The 24,343-nt window shown below is 49.6% G+C and overlaps 1 protein-coding gene across 1 annotated transcript in view; it reads right to left on the minus strand.

Moving 5' to 3' along the window:
• Positions 1 to 24,343, minus strand: part of LOC121859314 (metabotropic glutamate receptor-like) — a 97,483-nt gene that overhangs the window by 14,006 nt on the left and 59,134 nt on the right. Inside the window, 3 exon segments of the mRNA XM_042356109.1 lie at positions 19,212 to 19,400; positions 19,403 to 19,501; positions 21,302 to 21,450. Of these exon segments, the coding sequence (XP_042212043.1) occupies positions 19,212 to 19,400; positions 19,403 to 19,501; positions 21,302 to 21,450 (437 nt within the window).

The following is a 24,343-nucleotide window of genomic DNA, read 5'->3' on the forward strand; positions in this document are numbered from 1 at the left end:
ATTATTTTTATATTTCGTTAATTTTTTCTGAACGTAAGCCATCCTAAATAACAGAACTGGAGTTGACCTTTATGTGTGTGTCCAGGGGCTCAGCTGTCCCTGCCGTCTGATAATGTTCGCGCCTCCTGACAGCTCTAACTTGTCATGGCTGTCACATATATCCTCACTACCGGCTGTGTATGTCAACGTTCTTCTAAAGATTTCTGCCTTAAATATTATCTGTATATAGTGAAATGTGATGGGGAGGTGTGTGTGTGTGTATAGATATGTGTGTGTGTGTAGGTGCGTGTGTGCGTGTATGTGTGTAAATATTAAGCCTCCATTGCACTCCACCGCCTTCACCTCCCAAATTAAACTCAAAATGGGTTGACTAAGGATGTCCAGGGTTCGAACAAGGCGACTCTTAGGACGGAGATGGAGCACAGTAACCACTCAGCCACCGCACCCCTAAATTTTTACACAGTTAATTCGAGTTTGAAGAGTTACCACATATCCATTTAGTTATTGTCGATATTTAAAGCTGTAGTATTTGAACTGTATACAACATTAACTTTAGATACAGTTAACATCCTACCACCACACCTAAACGACACCTCTCTAACTACATGTAACTACTGATAGATATATAACACAAAAAAAATACACAAACTTTTAAATTTATACTTTCCAGATTCTTAAAATGTTGCTGGAGGGAGGACAGGTGAGGAGGACAGGTGAGGGAGGACAGGTGAGGAGGAGGCAGGTGAGGAGGACAGGTGAGGGAGGACAGGTGAGGGAGGCAGGTGAGGGAGGACAGGTGAGGAGGACAGGTGAGGGAAGGAGTGGGTGAGGGGAGGGACAGAGGTGAGGGAGGACAGGTAGGAGGAAGGACACAGGTGAAGGAGAACACAGGTGAGGAGACACAGGTGAGGGAGGACACAGGTGTGGGAGGGACACAGGTGAGGGAGAACGCAGGTGGGGGAGGACACAGGTGAGGAGGACCACAGGTGGGGAGGACACAGGTGTGGGAGGACCAGGTGGGAGGACACAGGTGTGGGACACAGGTGGGGAAGTACGCAGGTGAGGGAGAGACCAGGTGAGGAGGACAGGTGAGGAGGACAGGTGGGAGGACAGGTGGGGAGGACAGGTGAGGGAGGGGCAGGTGGGAGGGCAGGTGGGGGAGGACAGGTGAGGGAATGGCAGGTGAGGAATGGCAGGTGAGGAGGACAGAGGTGAGGGAGGACAGGTGAGGGAGGACAGGTGAGGGAGGGCAGGTGAGGAAGGGCAGGTGAGGGAGGGCAGGGTGAGGGAGGACAGGTGAGGAGGACAGGTGAGGGAAGGGAGGGCAGGTGGGGAGGACAGAGGTGAGGAGGACGGGTGAGGAGGACATGGGTGAGGAGGAACTGGGTGAGGGAGAACACAGGTGAGGGAGGACACAGGTGTGGGAGGACACAGGTGAGAGGAGACCAGGTGAGGGCACAGGTGAGGGGAGGACACAGGTAGGGAGAAACTGGGTGGGGACACAGGTGAGGGGAGGACAGGTGAGGGACTTGGGTGTGGGAGGACACAGGTGAGGGAGGCAGGGTGGGGAGGACACAGGTGAGGGGAGGACACAGGTGAGAATACGCAGGTGAACACAGTGAGGGGAGGACACAGGTGAGGGAGGACACAGGTGGGGAGGACACAGGTAGGAGGACACAGGTGAGGAGGACCTGGAGGGAGACACAGGTGGGGAGGACACAGGTGGGGAGGACACAGGTGAGGGAGGACACAGGTGTGGGACACAGGTGAGGGAGGACACAGGTGAGGGAGGAGGGACACAGGTGAGGGAGGACCTGGTGAGGAGGACACAGGTGAGGAGGACAGGGTGAGGAGGACACAGGTGTGGGGAGGACGCCTGGGTGAGGGAGGACCAGTGGGACACAGGTGAGGAGGACACAGGTGAGGGAGGACACAGGTGAGGGAGGACACAGGTGAGGGAGGACACAGGAGGGAGGACACAGGTGAGGGAGGACACAGGTGAGGGAGGACACAGGTGAGGGAGGGACACAGGTGGGGAGGACACAGGTGAGGGAGGACACAGGTGAGGGAGGACACAGGTGAGGGAGGACACAGGTGGGGAGGACACAGGTGAGGAGGCACAGTTGAGGGGAGGACACAGGTGAGGCACAGGTGGAGAAAGCAGGTGAGGGAGGACACAGGTGAGGGAGGACACAGGTGAGGACACAGGTGAGGGAGGACCTGGGTGAGGGAGGACACAGGTGAGGACACAGGTGAGGGGAGGACGGTGAGGGACACAGGTGAGGGAGGACACAGGTGGGGGAGGACACAGGTGAGGGAGAACGCACAGGTGAGGGAGACTGGGTGAGGGAGACACGAGTGGGGAGGACACAGGTGAGGAGGGACACAGGTGAGGGAGACGCAGGTGAGGAGGACACAGGTGAGGGAGGACACAGGTGAGGGAGGACACAGGTGAGGGAGGAGCACGCGGGTGAGGGAGGACACAGGTGAGGGAGGACACAGGTGGGGAGGGACACAGGTGAGGAGAACAGGTGAGGGGAGGAGCACGCAGGTGAGGGAGGACCGGGGACACAGGTGGGGAGGACACAGGTGTGGGAGGACACAGGTGTGGGACACAGGTGTGGGGAGGACACAGGTGAGGAGGACACAGGTGTGGGAGGACACAGGTGAGGGAGGACACAGGTGTGGGGAGGACACAGTGTGGGAGGGACACAGGTGTGGGAGGACACAGGTGTGGGGGAGACACAGGTGTGGGAGGACACAGGAGGGAGGACACAGGTGTGGGAGGACACAGGTGAGGGAGGACACAGGTGAGGAGAACACAGGTGTGGGGGCACAGGTGAGGGAGGGACACAGGTGTGGGAGGACACAGGTGAGGGAGGACACAGGTGAGGGAGGACACAGGTGTGGGGACACAGGTGTGGGAGGACCAGGGTGAGGGAGTACTAGGTGAGGGGAGAACACAGGTGGGGGAGGACACAGGTGAGGGGAGGACACAGGTGGGGGAGGACACAGGTGAGGGGGAGGACACAGGTGAGGGAGGCACACAGGTGAGGACACAGGTGAGGACACAGGTGGGGAGGACACAGGTGAGGGAGGACACGGTGGGGACACAGGTGAGGGAGGGACACAGGTGAGGGAGGACACAGGTGAGGGAGGACACAGGTGAGGAGGACACAGGTGAGGGAGGACACAGGTGTGGGAGGACACAGGTTGGGAGGACACAGGTGAGGGGAGGACACAGGTGAGGGAGAGACACAGGTGAGGGAGGACACAGGTGAGGGAGAACACAGGTGGGGAGGACACAGGTGTGGGAGGACACAGGTGTGGGGAGGACACAGGTGAGGGAGGACAGGGTGAGGGAGGACACAGGTGAGGAGGACACAGGTGGGGAGGACACAGGTGTGGGAGGACACAGGTGTGGAGGACACAGGTGAGGGAGGACACAGGTGAGGGAGGTCACAGGTGAGGGAGGACACAGGTGGGGAGGGCACACAGGTGTGGTTGAAGATGTTGCACTCTTATCTTTTCTCTTCTTCTTATCTTCCTTCTTCCTTTCCATTTATCCTCCTCTACTCCTTCCTTCCCTTTACTCCTCTCTGCCTACATCGTCTTCTAACCATGTCCTCCTTTATCCGTTTTCTCCCCCCTCTCTTCCTCCCTCTCCATTCCCCCCTCTCCCTACCTCCCCTCTCCTTCCATTCCCCCTCTCCCCTTCCTCCTCTCCCCTTCTATTTCCCCCCCTCAACCTCCCTCCCTCCACCCCCTCTCCCCTAACTTCTCCCCCTCTCCCTTCCTATTTCCCCCCCTCTCTAACTTCCTCCCTCTCCCCTTTCCCCCTCCCTCCTCTCCCTCCCCCTCTCCCTAACCCTCCCCTCCTCCTTCCATTCCCCCCCCCCCCTCCCCTCCTTTCCCCTCTCCTTCCATTTCCCCCCTCCGGCGTCAGTGTGAGAAGTAATGCCTCATCACTTTGGACTACACACACACACACACACATACACACACACACACACACACATTCCCCAAATATGTAACTGTATATTTTTCAGCCTTCTGGCTGCCAAGCTCTTTCAATAAACCGTTAATTTATTATTATTATTATTACACACACACAACATATACCTCCTTATCAATCATATTATCATTACCATCGTTAGTATTCCCTTATCTATGATATTAGTGTTAAATCATCGTTAATAACATGAACAGTATTTAACACTAACTATGATTAACAATAACAATATTAAAAAAATTAAGAGTTACGTAGTTAATTGGTCATAAAATTTTCACATATGTAACAAAACGGCAGTGAAAATACTACTACTACTACTACTACTAATAATAATAATAATAATAATAATAATAATAATGATAATAATAATAATAATGATAATAATAATAATAATAATAATAATAATAATAATAATAATAATAATATAAATAATAATAATAATAATAATAATAATAATAATAATAATAATAATAATAATATAATAATAATAATAATAATAATAATAATAATAATTTAATAATAATAATAATAATAATAATATAATGATAATAATAATGATAATAATATAATAATAATAATAATAATAATAATAATAATAATAATAATAATAATATAATAATATATGTAATAATATTAATATATGTAATAATAATATATAATAATAATAATAATAATAATAATAATAATAATAATAATAATATGTATATGTAATAATAATAATAATAATAATATAATAATAATAATATAAATAATGATATATATAATGATAATATGTAATATGAATAATAATAATAATAATAATAATAATAATAATAATAATAATAATAATAATAATAATAATAATAATAATAATAATAATAATAATAATAATAAATAATAATAATAATAATAATAATAATAATAATAATAATAATAATAATAATAATAATAATAATAATAATAATAATAATAATAATAATAATAATAATAATAATAATAATAATAATAATAATAATAATAATAATAATAATAATAATAATAATTATAATAATAATAATAATATATAATAATATATATAATAATAATAATATAGTAATAATAATAATATATGTATGTATAATAATAATAATAATATAAATAAATTAAATTAATAATAATAATAATATATAATATGTATGTAACAATAATAATATATATATATGTATTAATAGTAATAATAATAATAATAATAATAATAATAATAATAATAATAATAATAATAATAATAATAATAATAATAGTAATAACAATAATAATAACAATAATAATAATAATAATAATAATAATAATAATAATAATGATAATATTATTAATATATATAATAATATATATAATAAAATATAATAATAATAATAATATAATAAATATAATAATAATAATAATAATAATAATATCATCACACTTAACGTTCATTACAGTCTCGTTGGTGACACATGATGAGACACACTTACTCTCTCTGTCTCCCTCCTCCTTTGTTCCTCCTCTTATTATTCCTTCTTCCTCTCTCCCTCTCTTTCTCTCTCTCACCCCACCCACCTGTCCTCCTTCTCTCACCCACCCACCCACCACCCTGTCCCTCCTTCTCCCTCTCCCCACCACCCGTCCCTCCTTCTCTCCCCTCCCACCACCACCCACCTGTCCCTCCTTCTCCCTCTCTCCCCACCCCACCCACCTGTCCCTCCTTCTCCCCTCTCACCCACCCACCCACCCACCTGTCCCTCCTTCTCCCTCTCTCCCACCCACCCACCTGTCCCCCTTCTCCCTCTCACCCCACCCACCCACCTGTCCCTCCCTTCTCCCTCCCTCTCCCACCCACCCAACTGTCCCTCCTTCTCCCTCTCTCACCCCACCCCCACCTGTCCTCCTTCCCCTCTCTCCCACCCACCCACCTGTCCCTCCTTCTCCTCTCTCTCCACCCCACCCATCCTCCTTCTCCCTCCTCTCTCCACCCACACCTGTCCCTCCTTCTCCCTCTCACCCACACACCCACCCTGTCCTCCCTTCTCCTCCTCTCACCCACCCACCCACCACCTTCCCTCCTTCTCCCTCTCCACCACCCACCCCACCTGTCCTCCTTCTCCCTCTCTCACCCACCCACCCACCTGTCCTCCTTCTCCTCCTCTCCCACCCACCCACCTGTCCTCCTCCTCCCACCCACCCACCACCTGTCCCTCCCTCCCTCTCCCACCCACCCGTCCCTCCCTCCCTCTCCCACCCACCCACCTGTCCCTCCTTCTCCCTCCTCCTCCCCACCCACCCACCTGTCCCCCTCTTCTCCTCTCTCACCCACCCACCCACCTGTCCCTCCTTCTCCCCTCTCTCCCCCCACCTCCCTCCTTCTCCCCTCTCACCCACCCACCCACCTGTCCCTCCCTCCCTCTCTCTCCCACCCACCCACCTGTCCCTCCTTCTCCCTCTCTCACCCCACCCACCCACCTGTCCCTCCTTCCCTCCCTCTCCACCCACCCCCCTCCCACCCCCCACCCACCCACCTGTCCTCCTTCTCCCTCTCTCTCCCACCCACCCACCTGTCTCCTTCTCCCTCTCTCACCCACCCACCCACCTGTCCCTCCTTCTCCTCTCTCTCCCACCCACCCACCTGTCCCTCCTTCTCCCTCTCTCACCCACCCACCCACCTGTCCCTCCTTCTCCCTCTCTCCCACCCACCCACCTGTCCCTCTTCTCCTCTCTCCCCCACCCACCTGCCCTCCTTCCCCTCTCTCCCACCACCCACCTTCCCTCCTTCTCCTCTCTCCCACCCACCCACCTGTCCTCCTTCTCCCTCTCCCACCCACCCACCTGTCCCCTTCTCCCTCTCTCCCACCCACCCCACCCTCCTTCTCCCTCTCTCTCCCACCCACCCACCTGTCCCTCCTTCTCCCTCTCTCACCACCCACCCCACCCACCTGTCCCTCCTTCTCCCTCTCTCACCCACCCACCCACCCACCTGTCCCTCCTCTCTCTCTCACCCACCCACCCACCTGTCCCTCCTTCTCCTCTCCACCCACCCACCCACCTGTCCTCCTTCTCTCTCACCCACCCCCACCTTCCCTCCTTCTCCCTCTCTCCCACCCACCCACCTGTCCTCCTCCCTCTCTCTCCCACCCACCCACCTGTCCCTCCTTTCCTCTCTCACCACCCACCTGTCCCTCCTTCTCCCTCTCTCACCCACCCCACCCACCCACCTGTCCCTCCTTCTCCTCTCCTCACCCACCCACCCCTCCTTCTCCCTCCTCTCCCACCCACCCACCTTCCCTCTTCTCCCCCTCTCACCCACCACCCTGTCCCACTCCTTCTCCCTCTCTCACACACCCACCCACCCCACCTGTCCCTCCTTCTCCCTATCTCCCCACCCACCCACCTGTCCCTCCTTCTCCCTCTCTCCACCACCCACCTGTCCCTCCTTCTCCTATCTCACCCACCCACCACCCACCTGTCCCTCCTTCTCCCTCTCTCCACCCACCCACCTGTCCCTCCTTCTCCTATCTCACCCACCCACCCACCTGTCCTCCTTCTCCTCTCTCTCCCACCCCACCCACCTGTCCTCCTTCTCCCTACCCCACCCCACCCACCTGTCCTCCTTCTCCCTCTCTCTCCCACCCACACACCTGTCCCTCCTTCTCCCCTCTCTCTCCCACCCCACCCCCTCCTCCACTCTCACCCACCCACCTGTCCTCCTTCTCCCCTCCACCCACCCACCTGTCCACCCCTTCTCCCCTCTCACCCACCCACCCCACCCACCTGTCCCTCCTTCTCCTCCTCTCTCCCACCCACCCACCTGTCCCTCCTTCTCCCCTCCTCACCCACCCACCACCTGTCCCTCCTTCTCCCTCTCTCCCACCCACCCACCTGTCCCTCCTTCTCCCTCTCTCACACCCACCCACCCACCTGTCCCTCCTTCTCCCTCTCTCTCCCACCCACCGTCCTCCTTCTCCCTCTCACCACCACCACCTGTCCCTCCTTCTCCCTCTCTCCCACCCACCCACCTGTCCCTCCTTCTCCCCCTCTCACCCACCCACCCACCTGTCCCTCCTTCTCCCTCTCTCTCCCACCCACCCACCTGTCCCTCCTTCTCCCTCTCTCCCACCCACCCACCTGTCCCTCCTTCTCCCTCTCTCTCCCACCCACCCACCTGTCCCTCCTTCTCCCTCTCTCTCCCACCCACCCACCTGTCCCTCCTTCTCCCTCTCTCTCCCCACCACCTGTCCCTCCTTCTCCCTCTCACCCACCCACCCACCTGTCCCTCCTTCTCCCTCTCTCTCCCACCCACCCACCTGTCCCTCCTTCTCCCCTCTCTCACCCACCCACCCCCACCTGTCCTCCTTCTCCCTCTCTCACCCCACCACATCTGCTCCTCCTCCTCCTCTCCTCCTCTTCCTTTCCCTTTACATTTTTGTTGTGTGTGTGTGTGTGTGTGTGTGTGTGTGTGTGTGTGTGTGTGTGTGTGTGTGTGTGTGTCCTTCCCTCACCCCTTCCCCTTCTTCCTCTCACTCCTTCCTTCTCTTCCTTCTCCACTTCCTCCCCTCTTTACCCACCTCTCCCTTCTTCCCTCCTCACCCTCCTTCCTCCCTCTCTCCCTCAATAACTCTCTCTCGCCCTCAGGCTCCCTTGATCAACGCCTCCCATCTCTCCTCCACCAGTTTTCTTTCTTTCTTCATTCCTTCTTCTTTCTTTCCTCTCCCTCCTTCTCTCCTCAACCCCCCCCTTATTGTTCTCACCTCCTCCTTTGTCCTTAATCTCTTCATCCCTCTCATCTTCATCCTCCCCTTCCTCCTCCTCCTCGTCTTCTTCCACCACCATCACTCCCTCCTTGTTTCATCCTCTTCCTCCTCCTCCTCGTCTTCATCCTCCTCTTCCTCCTCCTCTTCCTCGTCTTCCTCCTCCTCCTCGTCTTCATTCTCTTCATCCTCCTCTTCCACATCCTCCTTCCTCCTCCTCCTCCACCACCTCCTCTTCCACCTCCTCTTCCTCTTCCCTCATAAAGAAGCCCCACCCCAGTGCGCCACAGTTAACGACTATCGCGCCTTCAGTTACCATGAAAAATCCCTCTTTTTTTTCTTGGCACCCTTAACATGGCACCCCCTCCCCTCTTCCTCCTCCACTCATCACCCACATGGCACTTAGTTCACTCTTTGACACCACCTCCTCTCATCCCACTCCACCTCTGTCACTCCCTATTTCCTCCTTTCATCCCACTCCCTTCCATCACCTCCCTATTTCCTCCTCTCATCCCTCCTTCCATCCTCATCCCACTCCTCTCATCCCACTCCCTTCCATCCACCTCCTATTTCCTCCTCTCATCCCACTCCCTTCCATCACCTCCCTATTTCCTCCTCTCATCCCACTCCCTTCCATCACCTCCCTATTTCCTCCTCTCATCCCACTCCCTTCCATCACCTCCCTATTTCCTCCTCTCATCCCCTCCTTCCATCACCTCCCTATTTCCTCCTCTCATCCCACTTCCCTTCCGTCACTTCCCCATTCTTGTAGATGTGTAAGGATGTGGTCAGTGTCAGTGAGGAATATATATATATATATATATATATATATATATATATATATATATATATATATATATATATATATATATATATATATATATATATATATATATATATAATATAAAAGAAAACTGTGAAAAGTTTAAGGAATGAATATAATGAGTAATTTTAGTTTATAACATATAATGAAAGGTAAAAAATAACACTAGAAATATGACCACATGGGCGAGTTGACAGAAATGAAGAAAAAAGAAGAAGATTAATTGAGTTTTATTAAGGAAATGAAGGTTATAATTGAAAGGACAAGGATTCACTATCACCCTAAGCTCCTCTCACCCTATTCTTCATTTCCTCCCTCAATTCTCTCATCTGTATTCATACTCCTCTTCCTTTAACCCTCTCTTTCTCACTCTGTTTCTCATTTCTCTCATACCTTATTCTCTCACCCTTCCTCTCATTCTTCCATTTAGCTCTGAGCCCTTCCTTTCCTCCTCTCCTCCTCCCCCCGACCTCCAGCTCTCCTTCCCCTCCTCCCTCACCCTCCCTCACCTCCAGCACCCCCACACCTGCCCCCTCCACCACCACCACCACCCCTAGCGAACCACTACGGTCGTGTTTTTCCCCAGCTGTCCATCATCCATCCCAGTGGCAGGTGGGATAACAGAATGAAAAAGCAACAGTCTCTCTCACTTGAACAATTTACAGCCCTTTTATAATAGTATTGATCACCTCCACACACGTGAGAAGGGTCGGGGAGGGAGGGGTGAGGTTAGGACAGGATGGGATAGGCTAACATGGGATGGGATAGGAATGGGTGGAATGGAATAAGTGGACGGGGCATGGGAAGGGCTGGGTGTGGGCTGGAATGGGATGGATGTGATATGGAATGGGATGGGATAATAATAATAATTTAATAGAATAGGATAGGTACCGAAGGGATAGGATGTAATGGACTCACTGAGAATGTAATAGGATGGGTTGGGATTCAATGGGAAATAACTAAATGGGATGGGAGGATGGATGGAATGGAGAGGATCAAAATAAGAATGGGAAGGATAGGACTGGTAATGACATAATGGAACGGGACACGGAACAAAGAGGATGGTAGTTTGTTATTGAACGGAATGGCGATGGGTGAGACCGCAGTGAGCCAAGGGACAGGGGATGGAACGGGAATGGGATGGGATTTAACAGCACGGGGAATCAAGTAATGTTTTTTTATCATCACGGTTGAGGCTGGCACAGTTGGCACTCTCCCCAGACACCAATGCCACATATCTAGTAAAACATACAAATGCCCACATATCTTGTACCAGTGCTACATATTTAGTAACACATAATCACTGCCACATATTCAGTACCACATAAACAAAACACATACACACTGTAACATACCCAGTACGACATACTCAGTGCCACAATGCCAAATATTAATACACATATCCAGTACCCTCCACATACTCATTACCACATATCGAAGGTGACGCATAACCCTCACATGATAGATGACTTTCTCATGTTTTGATGACAACGTGGGAGGGTAAATGAGGGTGGAGAATCTATAGGCAAGGGTGGGAGAAGTTAATTGTTGATCTTACCGGAGCCTTTTATCATATCCAGCTGACGTAAAAACACCTTAATCAAGAGAACGCCGCCACACACACACACACACACACACACACACACACACACACACACACACACACACACATCAAATGTATGTGTGATGTAGACTCCCAGTGATTTACTTTCACTGTTGCCGCCTAACAAAAGATTTTCTCCCACATTGTGTATAATCTATCCCAGTACTGTTATTTTTCCCTCGCTTGTCTTTTTTCCCCCTCCCTTCAATCTCATTTCACTTGGGCTCGTCTTTTCTCCTCTAACTTTCAATTATTTCCTAAGTTGTTATTCTCCCCTGAGTTCTCCCCTATCACGTCTTATATTTCCCCTAGACTACAGTTTGTTTATATTCCTTTACCTTGTTCTTCCCTAAATACCTTCATCTACATATAATTCATTTGATGGAGGTTTCACATCAAACGGACCCTCGATATAACGGATTTTCTTCTCTATAAAGTCCGTTAAATAGAGGTTTTACATCAAACAAACCTCGATATAAAGGATTTTTACTCTATATAGTCCATTAAATACAGGTTTCACATCTAACGGACCCTCGATATAACGGATTTTCTTCGCTATATAGTCCGTTAAATAGAGATTTTACTGTATGGTCAACACGTTAATGGGTGATGGTCATATTACTTGCTCGTTGCCAGCCACCACTTGCCACCACGACCTACCACCACTTACCACTCACCACCACCACCACCTGCCCCACCTACCACTTACCACCACCACCACCACCAACACACCCCACCTACCACCCACCACCACCACCACCAACACCTACCCCCACCTACCACTTACCACTACCACCACCAACACCAACACCTGCCCCCACCTACCACTTACCACTACCACCACCACCAACACCTGCCCCCACCTACCACCACTTTACCACCACCACCACCACCCACCTACCACCACTTACCACCACTTACCACTACCACCACCACCAACGCACCTACACCTGCCCACCTACCACCACCACCAACACCTGCCCCCACCTACCACCACTTAACCACCACCAACCTGCCCCACCTACCACCACTACCAACACCTGCCCCCACCTACCACCACCTGCCACCACCAACACCTGCCCCCACCACCCATACCACCACCACCAACACCGCCACCACCCACCACCACCTGCCCTCACCTACCACCACACCATCACACCACCACCAACACCTGCCCTCACCTACCACCCCCACCATCCACCACCACCACCAACACCTGCCCCCACCTACCACCACTTACCACCACCACCAACACCTGCCCCACCTACCACCACTTACCACCACCACCAACACCTGCCCCCCACCTACCACCACTTACCATCACCACCACCACCAACACCTGCCCCCACCCACCACCACTTACCATCACCACCACCAACACCTGCCCCCACCTACCACCACTTACCATCACCACCACCACCAACACCTGCCCCCACCTACCACCACTTACCACCACCACCAACACCTGCCCCCACCTACCACCACTTACCCACCACCACCACCAACACCTGCCCACACCTACCACCACACCACCACCACCAACACCTGCCCCCACCTACCACCACTTACCACTACCACCACCACCAACACCTGCCCCACCTACCACCACTTACCATTACCACCACCACCAACACCTGCCACCACCTACCACCACAATTACCTACATATTATTTCCTATCATATATATATACAGTGTTTATGAGAACGGTAAAATATGTCAATGGTAAACAACTACACCGGAGAATTTATTCCTGTCATAAAGCACAATAGATTTATTTCCCTGCAGGACATAAAGTGAATATACTTTCCATGATAAAATATTCTACTATGAAATACAATGTTTATTCCTTTGATGAAACTTCCTGAGATTTATTCCAGTGATGAATAAATTATAGATGAATTTCCAAACTATAACACCTTAGGATATTTATTCCCGTGGTAATATATTATGGGAGGATTTATTCATACGATAGAATATATATACTGAAAGATTTATGAACGTAGTAAAATATACGCGATTTTTTTTTCTCATAATGAAACTTGGTGGGAGAAATATTCCTCTCGTAAATCCATCTTGGTCAGGATTTTATTAAACAAATGTGGGTAAACAGATTGTGTGGTATGTAGGATCTTATCTGATGACCCTGGATTCGAATCTTTTTGTGAGTTCAAATATTCTGTGGGTTCGGATCCTCAGTGGTTCGAATTGGTCTGTGTCGAACCATCTGTTTTATGGGTTCGAATCTTTATACCTACAGAATAATGAGTAAATTTATACCAAGTTTAAAAAAGTTTCATTTAATATCTATGGAAATGTGATCCTCAAAAACTCAAGACACGAAAGTTTAAAATTAATACTCTTTACTCAGCGCACACACACACACACACACACACCGTAGGGTCAAGACCTATTCAGGCGCTGCTCCCGCTACGCAGCTGCCCCTTGCCAATGTCGACCCATTCTCAAGTCCTCTCCCGACCCATCCTCACCACGGGGATATCTACATAATCAAAGTGACAATTTCGTTTCGGAATGGATCAGTGTTGAACAGTGCTTAAGCCAGTGAATTCAGCACTAGACAGTACCATTGAGAGCTGTGACCCACCAGTGAGATAAGCACCCCTGGGAACTAACCACCATCTTCTGACAAGGAGGTGCTAATCCGTCCACCCAGGGAACAACAGAGGGCCGGCCAGCTATGCACCTGACTACGGGATAACAGAACATAACCGTGAGGTCCTTCATATCAACACCCGAGGGCGAGCACTACACCACGTGAACACAACACCACCTGGTGTCTCCATGACCACGTGAGGTCCCCATATCAACACCCAGGGCGAGCCATACTACACCACGTGAACACAACACCACCCGGTGTCCCTAGACCAATGCAGGCCCCTGCCATTAACTGTAAACTATAATAATTCTGTGTTCAATTCATGTTCCTTCTTCTTTTAGTCATGAAAGCTTTTGTTAAACGACCCACCCACCCCATGTCTTTGTATGTAATAAGTCATTTTTGTTTATTGTATATTTTCAGCCTTCGGGCTGCCGACGTTTTCAATAAACCGTTAATTATTATTATTTTTATTATTTTACACTACCATTAACTCAACAACTACTGAACATTCACTTCCACGTTCCGGGTGTCGCAGTAGGTGCCAAATCTGTTACAGGAGCCACCACCCACCCACACCACCCACCCACCCTCCCACCCAACCACCCACCCACCCACACCCACACCACCCACCATCCACCCTCCTACCCAACCACCCACCCACCACCTACCCCACCACCCACCACCGACACCACCTACCCACCCACCACCTACACACCATCCACCCCACCCACCAACCTCCCTACCCCAACCACCACCCACACCACCAACCCACCCACACCACCTACGCACCCAAACACCATACCACCACCCATCACCCACACCACCTACTCCATCCACACCACCCACAAACACTACCCACCACCCACCCACTCAGACATCAACGTCACCAATACAGAGAAATTGTCCCAGATGCACCCAAGTTCAGGTGATGGCTGGGGGAGCAGGAGAGGAAGAGATGGGGAGGGAGGAGGGAAGGCGAGGGGAGAGATGGGAGGAGAAGGTAGAGAACCTAACTGTGTAGATTAGTAAGGAGAGGAAACCGAAGGAGGAGAACGAGAGGAGGAGAACCTGAAGAGGGAGGAAACCCTGAGGGGAGAGTAGCCTGAAGGAGGGAGGAACCCGAGGGAGGAGGAGTAACCTGAGGGGAGAGGACACCGAGGAGGAGAGAAACCTGAAGGAGATGATAGAGGAACCCAGAGGGAGAGGAGAGAAACCCTGAGGGAGAGGAACACCGAGGGAGGAGAGAAACCTGAAGGAGATGATCAGGAACCAGAGGGAGGAGAGTAACTGAGGAAGGAGAGGAACACCGAGGGAGGAGAGAAACCTGAAGGAGAGGATCAGAGGAACCCAGAGAGGGAGGAAGAGAACCAGAGGAGAACCCGAGGGAGGGAGAGAGTAACCTGAAGGAGGGAGGAACCCCGAGGGAGGAGAGTAACCTGAGGGAGGAGAGGAACACCGAGGAGAGAGAGAAACCCCGAAGGAGATGATCAGAGAGAACCCCAGAGGGAGGAGGAGAACCCTGAGGGAGGAGGTAATCTGAGGGGAGAGAGAAACCTGAAGGAGAGGATCAGAGGAACTCAGAGGAGAGAGAGGAACCTAGGGAGGAGTGTACCTGAGGGAGGAGAGAAACCCTGAAGGAGATGATAGGAGGAACCCAGAGGGAGGAGAGGAACCTGAGGAGGAGTAATCTGAGGGAGAGAGTAACCTGGAAAAGGGATAAACCCCAAGGGAGGAGAGGAACCTGAGGAGGAGATGAACTCGACGGAGGAGAATAACTGGAGGAGGAGAGTAAACCCGGAGGGAGTAGAATAACCCTGATGGAGAAGAATAACCCGAGGAGAGAGTAACCTGAAAGAGGAGAGGAACCCCAAGGGTGGAGGAGGAACCTGATGGAGGAGATGAACCTGACGAGGAGAATAACTGGAGGAGGAGAGAATCCAGAGGCAGGAGAATAACCCCGAGGAGGAGAGGAACCTGAAAGGAGGAGAGGAACACCGGAGGAGGATAATATCTGAGGAGAGAGGAACCCCGTGGCAGAGAGAATAACCCTGAGGGGAGAGAGAATCTGAAAGGAAGAGAGGAAACCCGAGCGAGAGAGAGTAAACCTGAGGGAGGAGAATAACCCCGAAGGAGGAGAGGAACCACGAGGGAGGAGAATAATCCCGAGGGAGAAAAAGGAACCTGAAGTAGGAGAGGAACCCCAGGAGGAGGAGACGAACCTGAAGGAGGAGATTAACCCCGAGGGACTATACGGCGTGAATAAGTTTATATCAAGGGGAGGAAGAGTCGCCTGAAGGAGGTAACAGGTGCCCGTCAGCGACTTCCGGGGTGTAGGGTACCTGGAGCCACTACTGCCAAAGTACTAGCGTGGAAATGTTGTGTCCTGAGGCATCAAGCGGTGAAGAGAGAGAGAGAGAGAGAGAGAGAGAGAGAGAGAGAGAGAGAGAGAGAGAGAGACTCCTACACCTCACAACAACTCTACAGCCCTCAATAATCAAGGAATCACACACGACACTTAACACTATCTCTCGCCGACGTAACACGAACATCTTGTGGAAGAATTTACTCGTTGGGAGGCTGAACTGTAGTCACCTAAGCACCTCATTGCTTATCTCCCTCGTTATAAATGTTCAATATACCTTTTTTTTCTCTCTCTCTCTCTCTCTCTCTCTGTCTCTCTCTCTCTCTCAATTTTCAGATGTATTAGTTCTAGGAAGGTGACTTGACTAATGGCACAGCGTTAGAGCTTAATGTTAATTCCTTGTCTTCACTTGGCACCATACTGAAAAATTAATGAAAGCCAGATTTAATGTGTGTGAAGCTCTCCCACCTCCCCCTGGTAAGTGAAGGAGAGAGAGAGAGAAAAAAAAAAAAAAAAAGAGAGAGAGAGACTGCACTTAAAACAAACACCCAGTAAACATGGAGGAATATTTTAGAGATAAAAAAGACAAAAAGGAATTTAAAAAACGAATTTAAAAAATATAAAACAACGTAAACAAAATGTAAAGACAAAAATATAATAAAAAATTGGTCATACAAAAATTAAATAAAACATGAAAAAAATTCAAACAAAACTTAAACAGGAAAAAAATAATTACAGGTAATTATGACACAAAACCCCGCAGCGTGAAATTATAAGATAAATTTAAGTCTTTGTTGCTGAAAATTTGGGGGTGGTGGTGGTGGTGGTGGTGGTGGTGGTGGTGGTGAGGTGGTGGTGGTGGTGATGATGGTGGAGGTGATGGTGTGGTGGTGGTGATGGTGGTGGTGGTGAAGGGATGTGGTGGTGGTGGTGGTGGTGGTGGGTGGTGAGGATGGGTGGTGGTGGTGGTGGTGATGATGGTGAAGTGTGGTGATGGTGATGTTGGTGGTGACATGGTGGTGGTGATGGTGGTGGTGGTGGAGGTGATGGTGGTGGGGTGTGGTGGTGGTGTAGACAGGAAGTATGGTGGAGGTGGTGGTGATGGTGGTGGTGATGATAGTGTAGGAGGTGATGGTGTGGTGGTGGTAGATGATGGAAGTGGTGCAGGTGATTGCGTTGGTGGTGGTGGTGAGCCCGGGCATGTGGGCTCACACAAATTATTAAAGAGAGGATTTACAACTCCTCTTCTGATGGTAATATTAAATGTCGAATTATTATGGTACAGAAATTCTAACGAGTCTAGTGTATATGTTGAAAAAAAAAAAAAAAGAGAGAGAGAGAGAGAGAGAGAGAGAGAGAGAGAGAGATAACGTTCACTAATCACAAGTCAGAGTCAAAAATTAGGCAGGTGTTTGGGGAAAAAAAACTATGGAACTTTATGAAGACAAAATATAGGAAAAAAAAAATCTAACACATTTAAGTATCAAGTTGTTTTATTTAATGTTCTTGAAGACTTTATGTAGAACACTGACTCAAGGTTGAATATTATTTATTTATTCTCAACTTTCCATAACTCACAAAGATTCCGCAACTTACAAGGGTTTGCATAACTCGTAAGGTAATAACCCCCACCCCCACATCACACATACACACGGGATTCTGAAGGTGGCGTGTGTGTCGAGCACTGACAGACCCACAGTTATCACTGTGTGTGTTGGGATCCCTTCCCTCCTGCCCCACACACACTTACCCATCACCTGCTGGCCTCCTCCTCCCCCTCACTTCCCCACCCCTCTCTCTCACCTACCCATTACCTGCTATTCCTCCTCTCCCCTCTCACCACCCATCACCTGCTACTCTCTCCCCTCACTTCTCACCTCCCACTTACCCACACTCACACTTCCTCCTCCCTCCCTCCTCACCCCTGCACCCATTACTCACATTTCTTCTCTCCCCATTTACCCATAACCCACATTTCTCCTCTCACTTCCCCACCTTCACTCTACATCATCTGCCACCCTCCTCCCTCCCCACTTACCCATCACCCGCTACTCTCTTCTCATCACTCCACACCACCCATCACCCTCCTCTCCCACTTCCCCACCTCACACCACTTACCCATCACCGTTACTCTCCGCTCCTCCTCTCACTTTCACCTCACACTTACCCATCACCCGCCACTGCCTCCCTCTCCTCTCACTTCCCACCCCACACCTACCCATCACCCTTACTCTCTCTCTCCTCCACTTACCCACCCACTTTCTCCTCCCTCTCACTTCCCCACCCTCACCCCACCCATCACCCCCACTCTCCTCTCCTCCCCACACCTTACCCATCACCCGCCTGCCCTCCTCCTCCTTCCCTCCCCACTTCACCCACCACCCCACTTCTCCTTCCTCCTCACTTCCCCACCACACTTACCCATCACCCGCTACTCTCTGCTCCCTCCTCTCACTTCCCACCTCACACTTACCCATCACCCACACTGCCTCCTTCCTCACTTCCACACTCACACTTACCCATCACCTGTTACTTCTCTTCTCCTCCCTTCACTTCCACACCTCACACTTACCTATCACCCGTTATTTCTCTTTCTCCTCCACTACCCATCACCCGTTACTTTCCTCTCCTCTCTCACTTACCTCTCAGTTACCCATCACCCGCTGCCTTCGTTCCGTATTTATATATTTTCAAATGAATAAATAAACAATGAGGCAACTGAGAGGTTGGGTAAAAGGAAGAAATTAAAGACATCAATGAATAAATTGTTTTACCCATTCTTCTGATGTTGTCCTAACCTTTTATGTAACACTAGAGAGAGAACCATGGTGTTGTCAGGTTCACCTCGCCACCATGTGCACCCTTAACCAAACACTGACGATAGTTGAAGGAAAAACCATTGAACTGTTGGAAGGTTATGATGTTGATGTCATTTGTTCATCAAGAAAGTAGAAAAAAACCAACATCACTGAAATAATTTGAGACATGATCTGCCTAAGTACATTATGGTAATACCTCAATGACTGACTATCAAGATGGAGGACCGTGACTTACCTCGTAGGAGTTGCCGGTGCCAAAGTAGATGGGGACGAAGGCGAGCCAGATGATGCAGGTGGTGTACATGGTGAAGCCGATGAACTTACTCTCGTTGAAGTTCTCGGGGATCTTCCTGGTCTTGACGGCGTACACGGTGCAGGTGGTGATGAGGACCATGTTGTAGATGAGGGAGAGCAGGAACGACGAAACCCCTTGATCCGACACTTGAGGATCGCCTGGTCTCGTGTCGGGTAGTCGAACCTGGCACCGGGGTTCTCTATGATCAACCACACCACCGTCGCCACCACCTGCACCACGACGAGGGAGAGAGAGAGAGAGAGAGAGGCAATGGGTGAGTGACTGAGTGAGTGAATGAGGAGTGAAGGAGGTAAGGAGCCGGTGAAGGAGTGGGAGAGGAAGGGAGGCAGAGGCCAGGTGGGTGAGTAAGGAAGGGAAAGATGGATGGTGGGGGCAGGTGAAAGAGTGAGGGATACAACAGGTGAGTAATATACTATGGTGTGTGTGTGTGTGTGTGTGTGTGTGTGTGTGTGTGTGTGTGTGTGTGTGTGTGGTTATAAACGAATAAAATACTTTCACGCAAGCTGTTACTTGTAAGTTTGACAGTTCGATAACAAACTTTTGTCTCTTATAATACACACACACACACACACACAAAAACACACACACACACACATATATATACATAGACATACACACACACACACACATACACAAACACACACACAAACACACACACAAAACACACACACACACACACACACACACACACACACACACACACACACACACACCTCCTCCGATATTGTCCCACCTCCATTACTTCCAGTCCGAACACACTCCAGGTTGTAGATTCCACGAAGCTCTCGGCGTCACCATAGACAACAAAACTAAATTGGAAACCACACGTCAGTGAAGCATCAAACCTGTTTCCGTCTCCACCTCCCCTTCGCCGACTCAGTCCTCGGAGTTCCTGCACACGAGCTCCTCAGTGTTTACACAACATTCATATCTTGCTCACTTATGCCTCCCCACCTGGTCTCCTCCCTAAATGCACACACAACGTAAACACTTAGAAAAAGTGCAAAAGAGGGCATGCAAGATTATTCTCCCTTCCCTACCCACATATCAAGAAGCGCTCAACACACTGACCCTTCGACTTCACTGACCATCACCACGACCTCATCTGCAAATTTGGTAAGAGCCATACACCATCCTCTGACACCGCTCTACTACCACCTGAGATCCCTTGTCCGAGAATTTCTGTTCGACACCACAACCGCACCAGCCATACGCACGAACTGATCGCTATAAGAACAGCCCAGTCCCAACCATTGTAAAAATTATCAATAACTTGTAATAAATCAGTGTATTCACTCCCAGTAAACACTGCTCCTTACACTGTCACTATGTTGAAATGAACTGTAGTTTGAGCTTTTCCACATCTAGTTATTATATGTCTTATTTGTGTCACTTATGTTACTTGTATATTATTGTAATTCGTAACCCATTCCCCAAATATGTAACTGTATATTTTCAGCCTTCACAAGCCAAGCTCTTTTCAATAAACCGTTAATTATTATATATACATATATTACACACACACACTACAAACACACACACAAAACACACACACACACACACACACACACGAAAAAACAAACCTTCATGACTTTGTGTAAAGTATGAATGTTTGTCTACGATAAACACAACAGGCAGGAAACCTATTAGTGAGGCTGGGAGCAAAACATGAAGAGGTATGGCTGGAGGAACATTGGCTACATGACAAGTTTGTGTGGCCCTGTGGACGGTTGATTAGTGTGGCCTTGTTACTGAGAGAGAGAGAGAGAGAGAGAGAGAGAGAGAGAGAGATAGAAATAATTCAGCGATAACCTAACAAAGAAAATCTCTTCTCATTCAGGACACCAATAACTCACTCTTGTTCCCTCTTCCTTAAGCATTATTCCACACTCTAACTTTAACACCTGAGTTTAATTATCGTCAAGTTTTAAATTGTTTAAAAGGTTTCTTGCCTCTTTCCAGTCTCTTATCTTCTTCAACCTCCCCGCCCTCTCTCTCTCTTTACCTACCTGGACGGAGACGAGGGAACAGGTGATAATGACCTGGCTCTTAGGACTAATAAAGCCTGGTCTCCGCGCCGACCTGGAGGCCGAGTCGAAAATCCTGGAGATCCTGTTGGTTCTCGTCAGGAGGGCGCCGTAGATCATGGAGAAGCGAACCCACACCGAACCCAAAGGAGAGTGGTGGTTAGTAGGTGGGTGGGTGGGTGGGTAGGTGGGTAGGTGGGTTTGGTGGGTTGGGTGGATGGGGTGGGTAGGTGGGTGGGTGGGTGGGTAGGTGGGTTGGTTTGGTGGGTGGGTGGGGAGTGGGTGGGTAGTGGTAGATTTGTGGGTGGGTAGGTGGCAGATTTGGTGGTGGGTGAGTGGGGAGTGAGGGGTGGGTGGGTGAGTGGTGGGTGGGGAGTGGGTGTGTGGGTGTGTGGGAGTGGTGGGTGGTGGAAGGTGGTGTTGTACATACAATACTCTCTCTCTCATATATACAGTACATTAATCCGGTAATTGGAAGATGCATAAATTGTCGACCTGTATATAACGGACTTCTCTGCCATATAGTTCGTTAGACTGAGGTCCATATTCTACACAGGGTTCGATATAGGACTACTCTCAACACGGTTCGTAAGATGGAGGTGGTGGGGGAGGATGGAGGGCTGGTGGTGATGATGTTGGTGGTACTGTTAGTGATGGTGGTGGTGGTGTTGTGTGGTGGTAGGAGGGCTGGTGGTGATGATGTGGTGGTGGAGGGGTTGGTGGTGATGATGTTAGGTGGTGTTAGTGATGGTGGTGGTGTTAGTGGTGGTGGTGGTGATGGTGGTGGTGTGGGTAGTGGTGGGTGGAGGTGGAGGTGGTGGTAGGAGGTTGTTAGTGGTGGTGGTGGAGGTGGTGTTAGTGGTGAGGTGGTGTTAGTGGTGGTGGTGGAGGTGGTGTTAGTGGTGGTGGTGGTGGTGGAGGTGGTGTTAGTTGTGGTGGTGTTAGGTGGTGTGGGAGGTGGGTTAGTGGTGGTGGTGTTAGTGGTGTGGTGGTGTTAGTGGTGGTGATGTTAGTGGTGGTGGTGGATGTGGTGTTGGTGGTGGAGGTGGTAGGGTGGTGGTGGAGGTGGTAAGAGAAAGGTGGTGGTGGAGGGGGTGGTGTTAGAGGTGGTGATGGAGGGGGTGGAGGTGGTGTTAGTGGTGTTAGTGGTGGAGGTGGTATTAGGGTGGTGGTGTTGTGGTGGTTGTGAAGGTGGTGGTGGTGGAGGTGGTGTTAGTGGTGGTGGTGGAGGTGGTGTTAGTGGTGGTGGTGGAGGTGGTGTTAGGTGGTGGGTGGTGTTTGGGTGGTGGTGGAGGTGGGTAAGGTGGTGATGGAGGTGGTGGAGGTGGGGTGGGTGTTAGGGTGGAGGTGTGGTGGTGTTAGTGGTGGAGGTGGTGTTAGTGGTGGTGGAGGTGGTGTTATAGGGTGGTGGAGGTGGTGTTAGTGGTGGTGGTGGTGTTAGTGGTGGTGGAGGTTGTGTTAGTGGTGGTGGTGGGAGGGAGTTAGTGGTGGCGGTGGAGGTGGTGTTAGTGGTGGTGGTGGATAGATGTTAGTGGTGGTGGTGGTGGAGGTGGTGTTAGTGGTGGTGGTGTTAGTGGTGGTGGTGGTGGATAGGTGTTAGGTGGTGGTGGTGTTAGTGGTGGTGATGTTAGTGGTGGTGGTGGTGTTAGTGGTGGTGGTGGTGGAGGTGGTGTCAGTGGTCGTGATGGAGGTGGAGGAGGTGGTGTTAGTGGTGGAGGTGGTGTTATTGGTGGTGGTGGTGGCGAGGAGGATGTGGAGGAGGTGTTAGTGGTGGTGTTAGTGGTGGAGGTGGTGTTAAATGTGGAGGTGGTGTTAGTGGTGGTGTGGATGGTGTTAGTGGTGGAGGTGGTGTTAGTGGTGGTGGGATGGGTTAGGTGGTGGAGGTGTTAGGTGGTGGTGGTGAGGTGTTAGTGGTGGTGATGGAGGTGGTGAGGGTGTTAGTGGCGTTAGTGGTGGAGGTGGGTACAGTGGTGGTGGTGGAGGGTGGTGTTAGGTGGTGGTGATGGAGGGTGGAGGTGTAGGTGGCGTTAGTGGCAGAGGTGGTGTAGTGGTGGTGGTTGTGAGAAGTGGTGGTGGTGGAGGTGGTAGTGGTGGTGGAGGGGCGTTAGTGGTGGTGGTGGTTAGAGGGTTGTGGTGGGAGGTGGTGTTAGTGGTGGTGGAGGTGGTGTTAGTGGTGGTGGTGGAGGTGGTGTTATTGGTGGTGGTGGTGATGGGATGGTAAGGGTGGTGGTGGTGGTGGAGGTGGTGTTAGTGGTGGTGGTGTTAGTGGTGGTGGTGTTAGTGTGGTGGTGGTGGAGGTTTAGTGGTGGTGGTGTTAGTGGTGGTGGTGGTGTTAGTGGTGGTGATGTTAGTGGTGGTGGTGGTGTTAGTGGTGGTGATGTTAGTGGTGGTGGTGGTGTTAGTGGTGGTGGTGTTAGTGGTGATTTTTATTATTTTTTTGCCGCTTAGCGGCTACTTTTATGACAACCACACTCATCGTGAGCGGTGCGCAAGGATTACAGAGTAAGGTTTCAAAGGGTCATAATAATTAACCCCTGTTGTAGATATTTTGGCACTGAATGTTACACAGTATTTCATTTCATTATTTGTTTAGTTCTATACATAAGGTAACTTATTCACAAATGCGTGAGAACAGGCATGTGAGGAGCAGTATGTCTGGCCTCACACTTTGTTATTCACATTTACGTGGGAGGTATTCAAGCACATTGCGTATTTGGTTCTGTACATGAGAATTGATATACTAAGTGCAAAAAGTGGATACAATCTTAATATGTCGGCTATCTTGCCATTAGAGATGCATTTCACTCACAGTGTGCTTGGACCTGTCCCTTAAAGGTTCTATCTTCACACAGTCGAGAGAAGAGAAGGAGTGTGTGGCCAATGTATGGCCACCCACTTTACATTTAGTTTTGTTTACATCTGCTTGAGGAACATACTGCCAAAGGTACTTATATCCTAACCTTAATCTAGCGGTTACAACATCTTGTAATCTAGTGATCTTGTTACTTGGTGGTGGTGTTAGTG

Source organism: Homarus americanus, unplaced genomic scaffold (genome assembly GCF_018991925.1).
Source record: "Homarus americanus isolate GMGI-L3 unplaced genomic scaffold, GMGI_Hamer_2.0 scaffold36188, whole genome shotgun sequence".
In the NCBI taxonomy this organism is placed as follows: Eukaryota; Metazoa; Arthropoda; class Malacostraca; order Decapoda; family Nephropidae; genus Homarus; species Homarus americanus.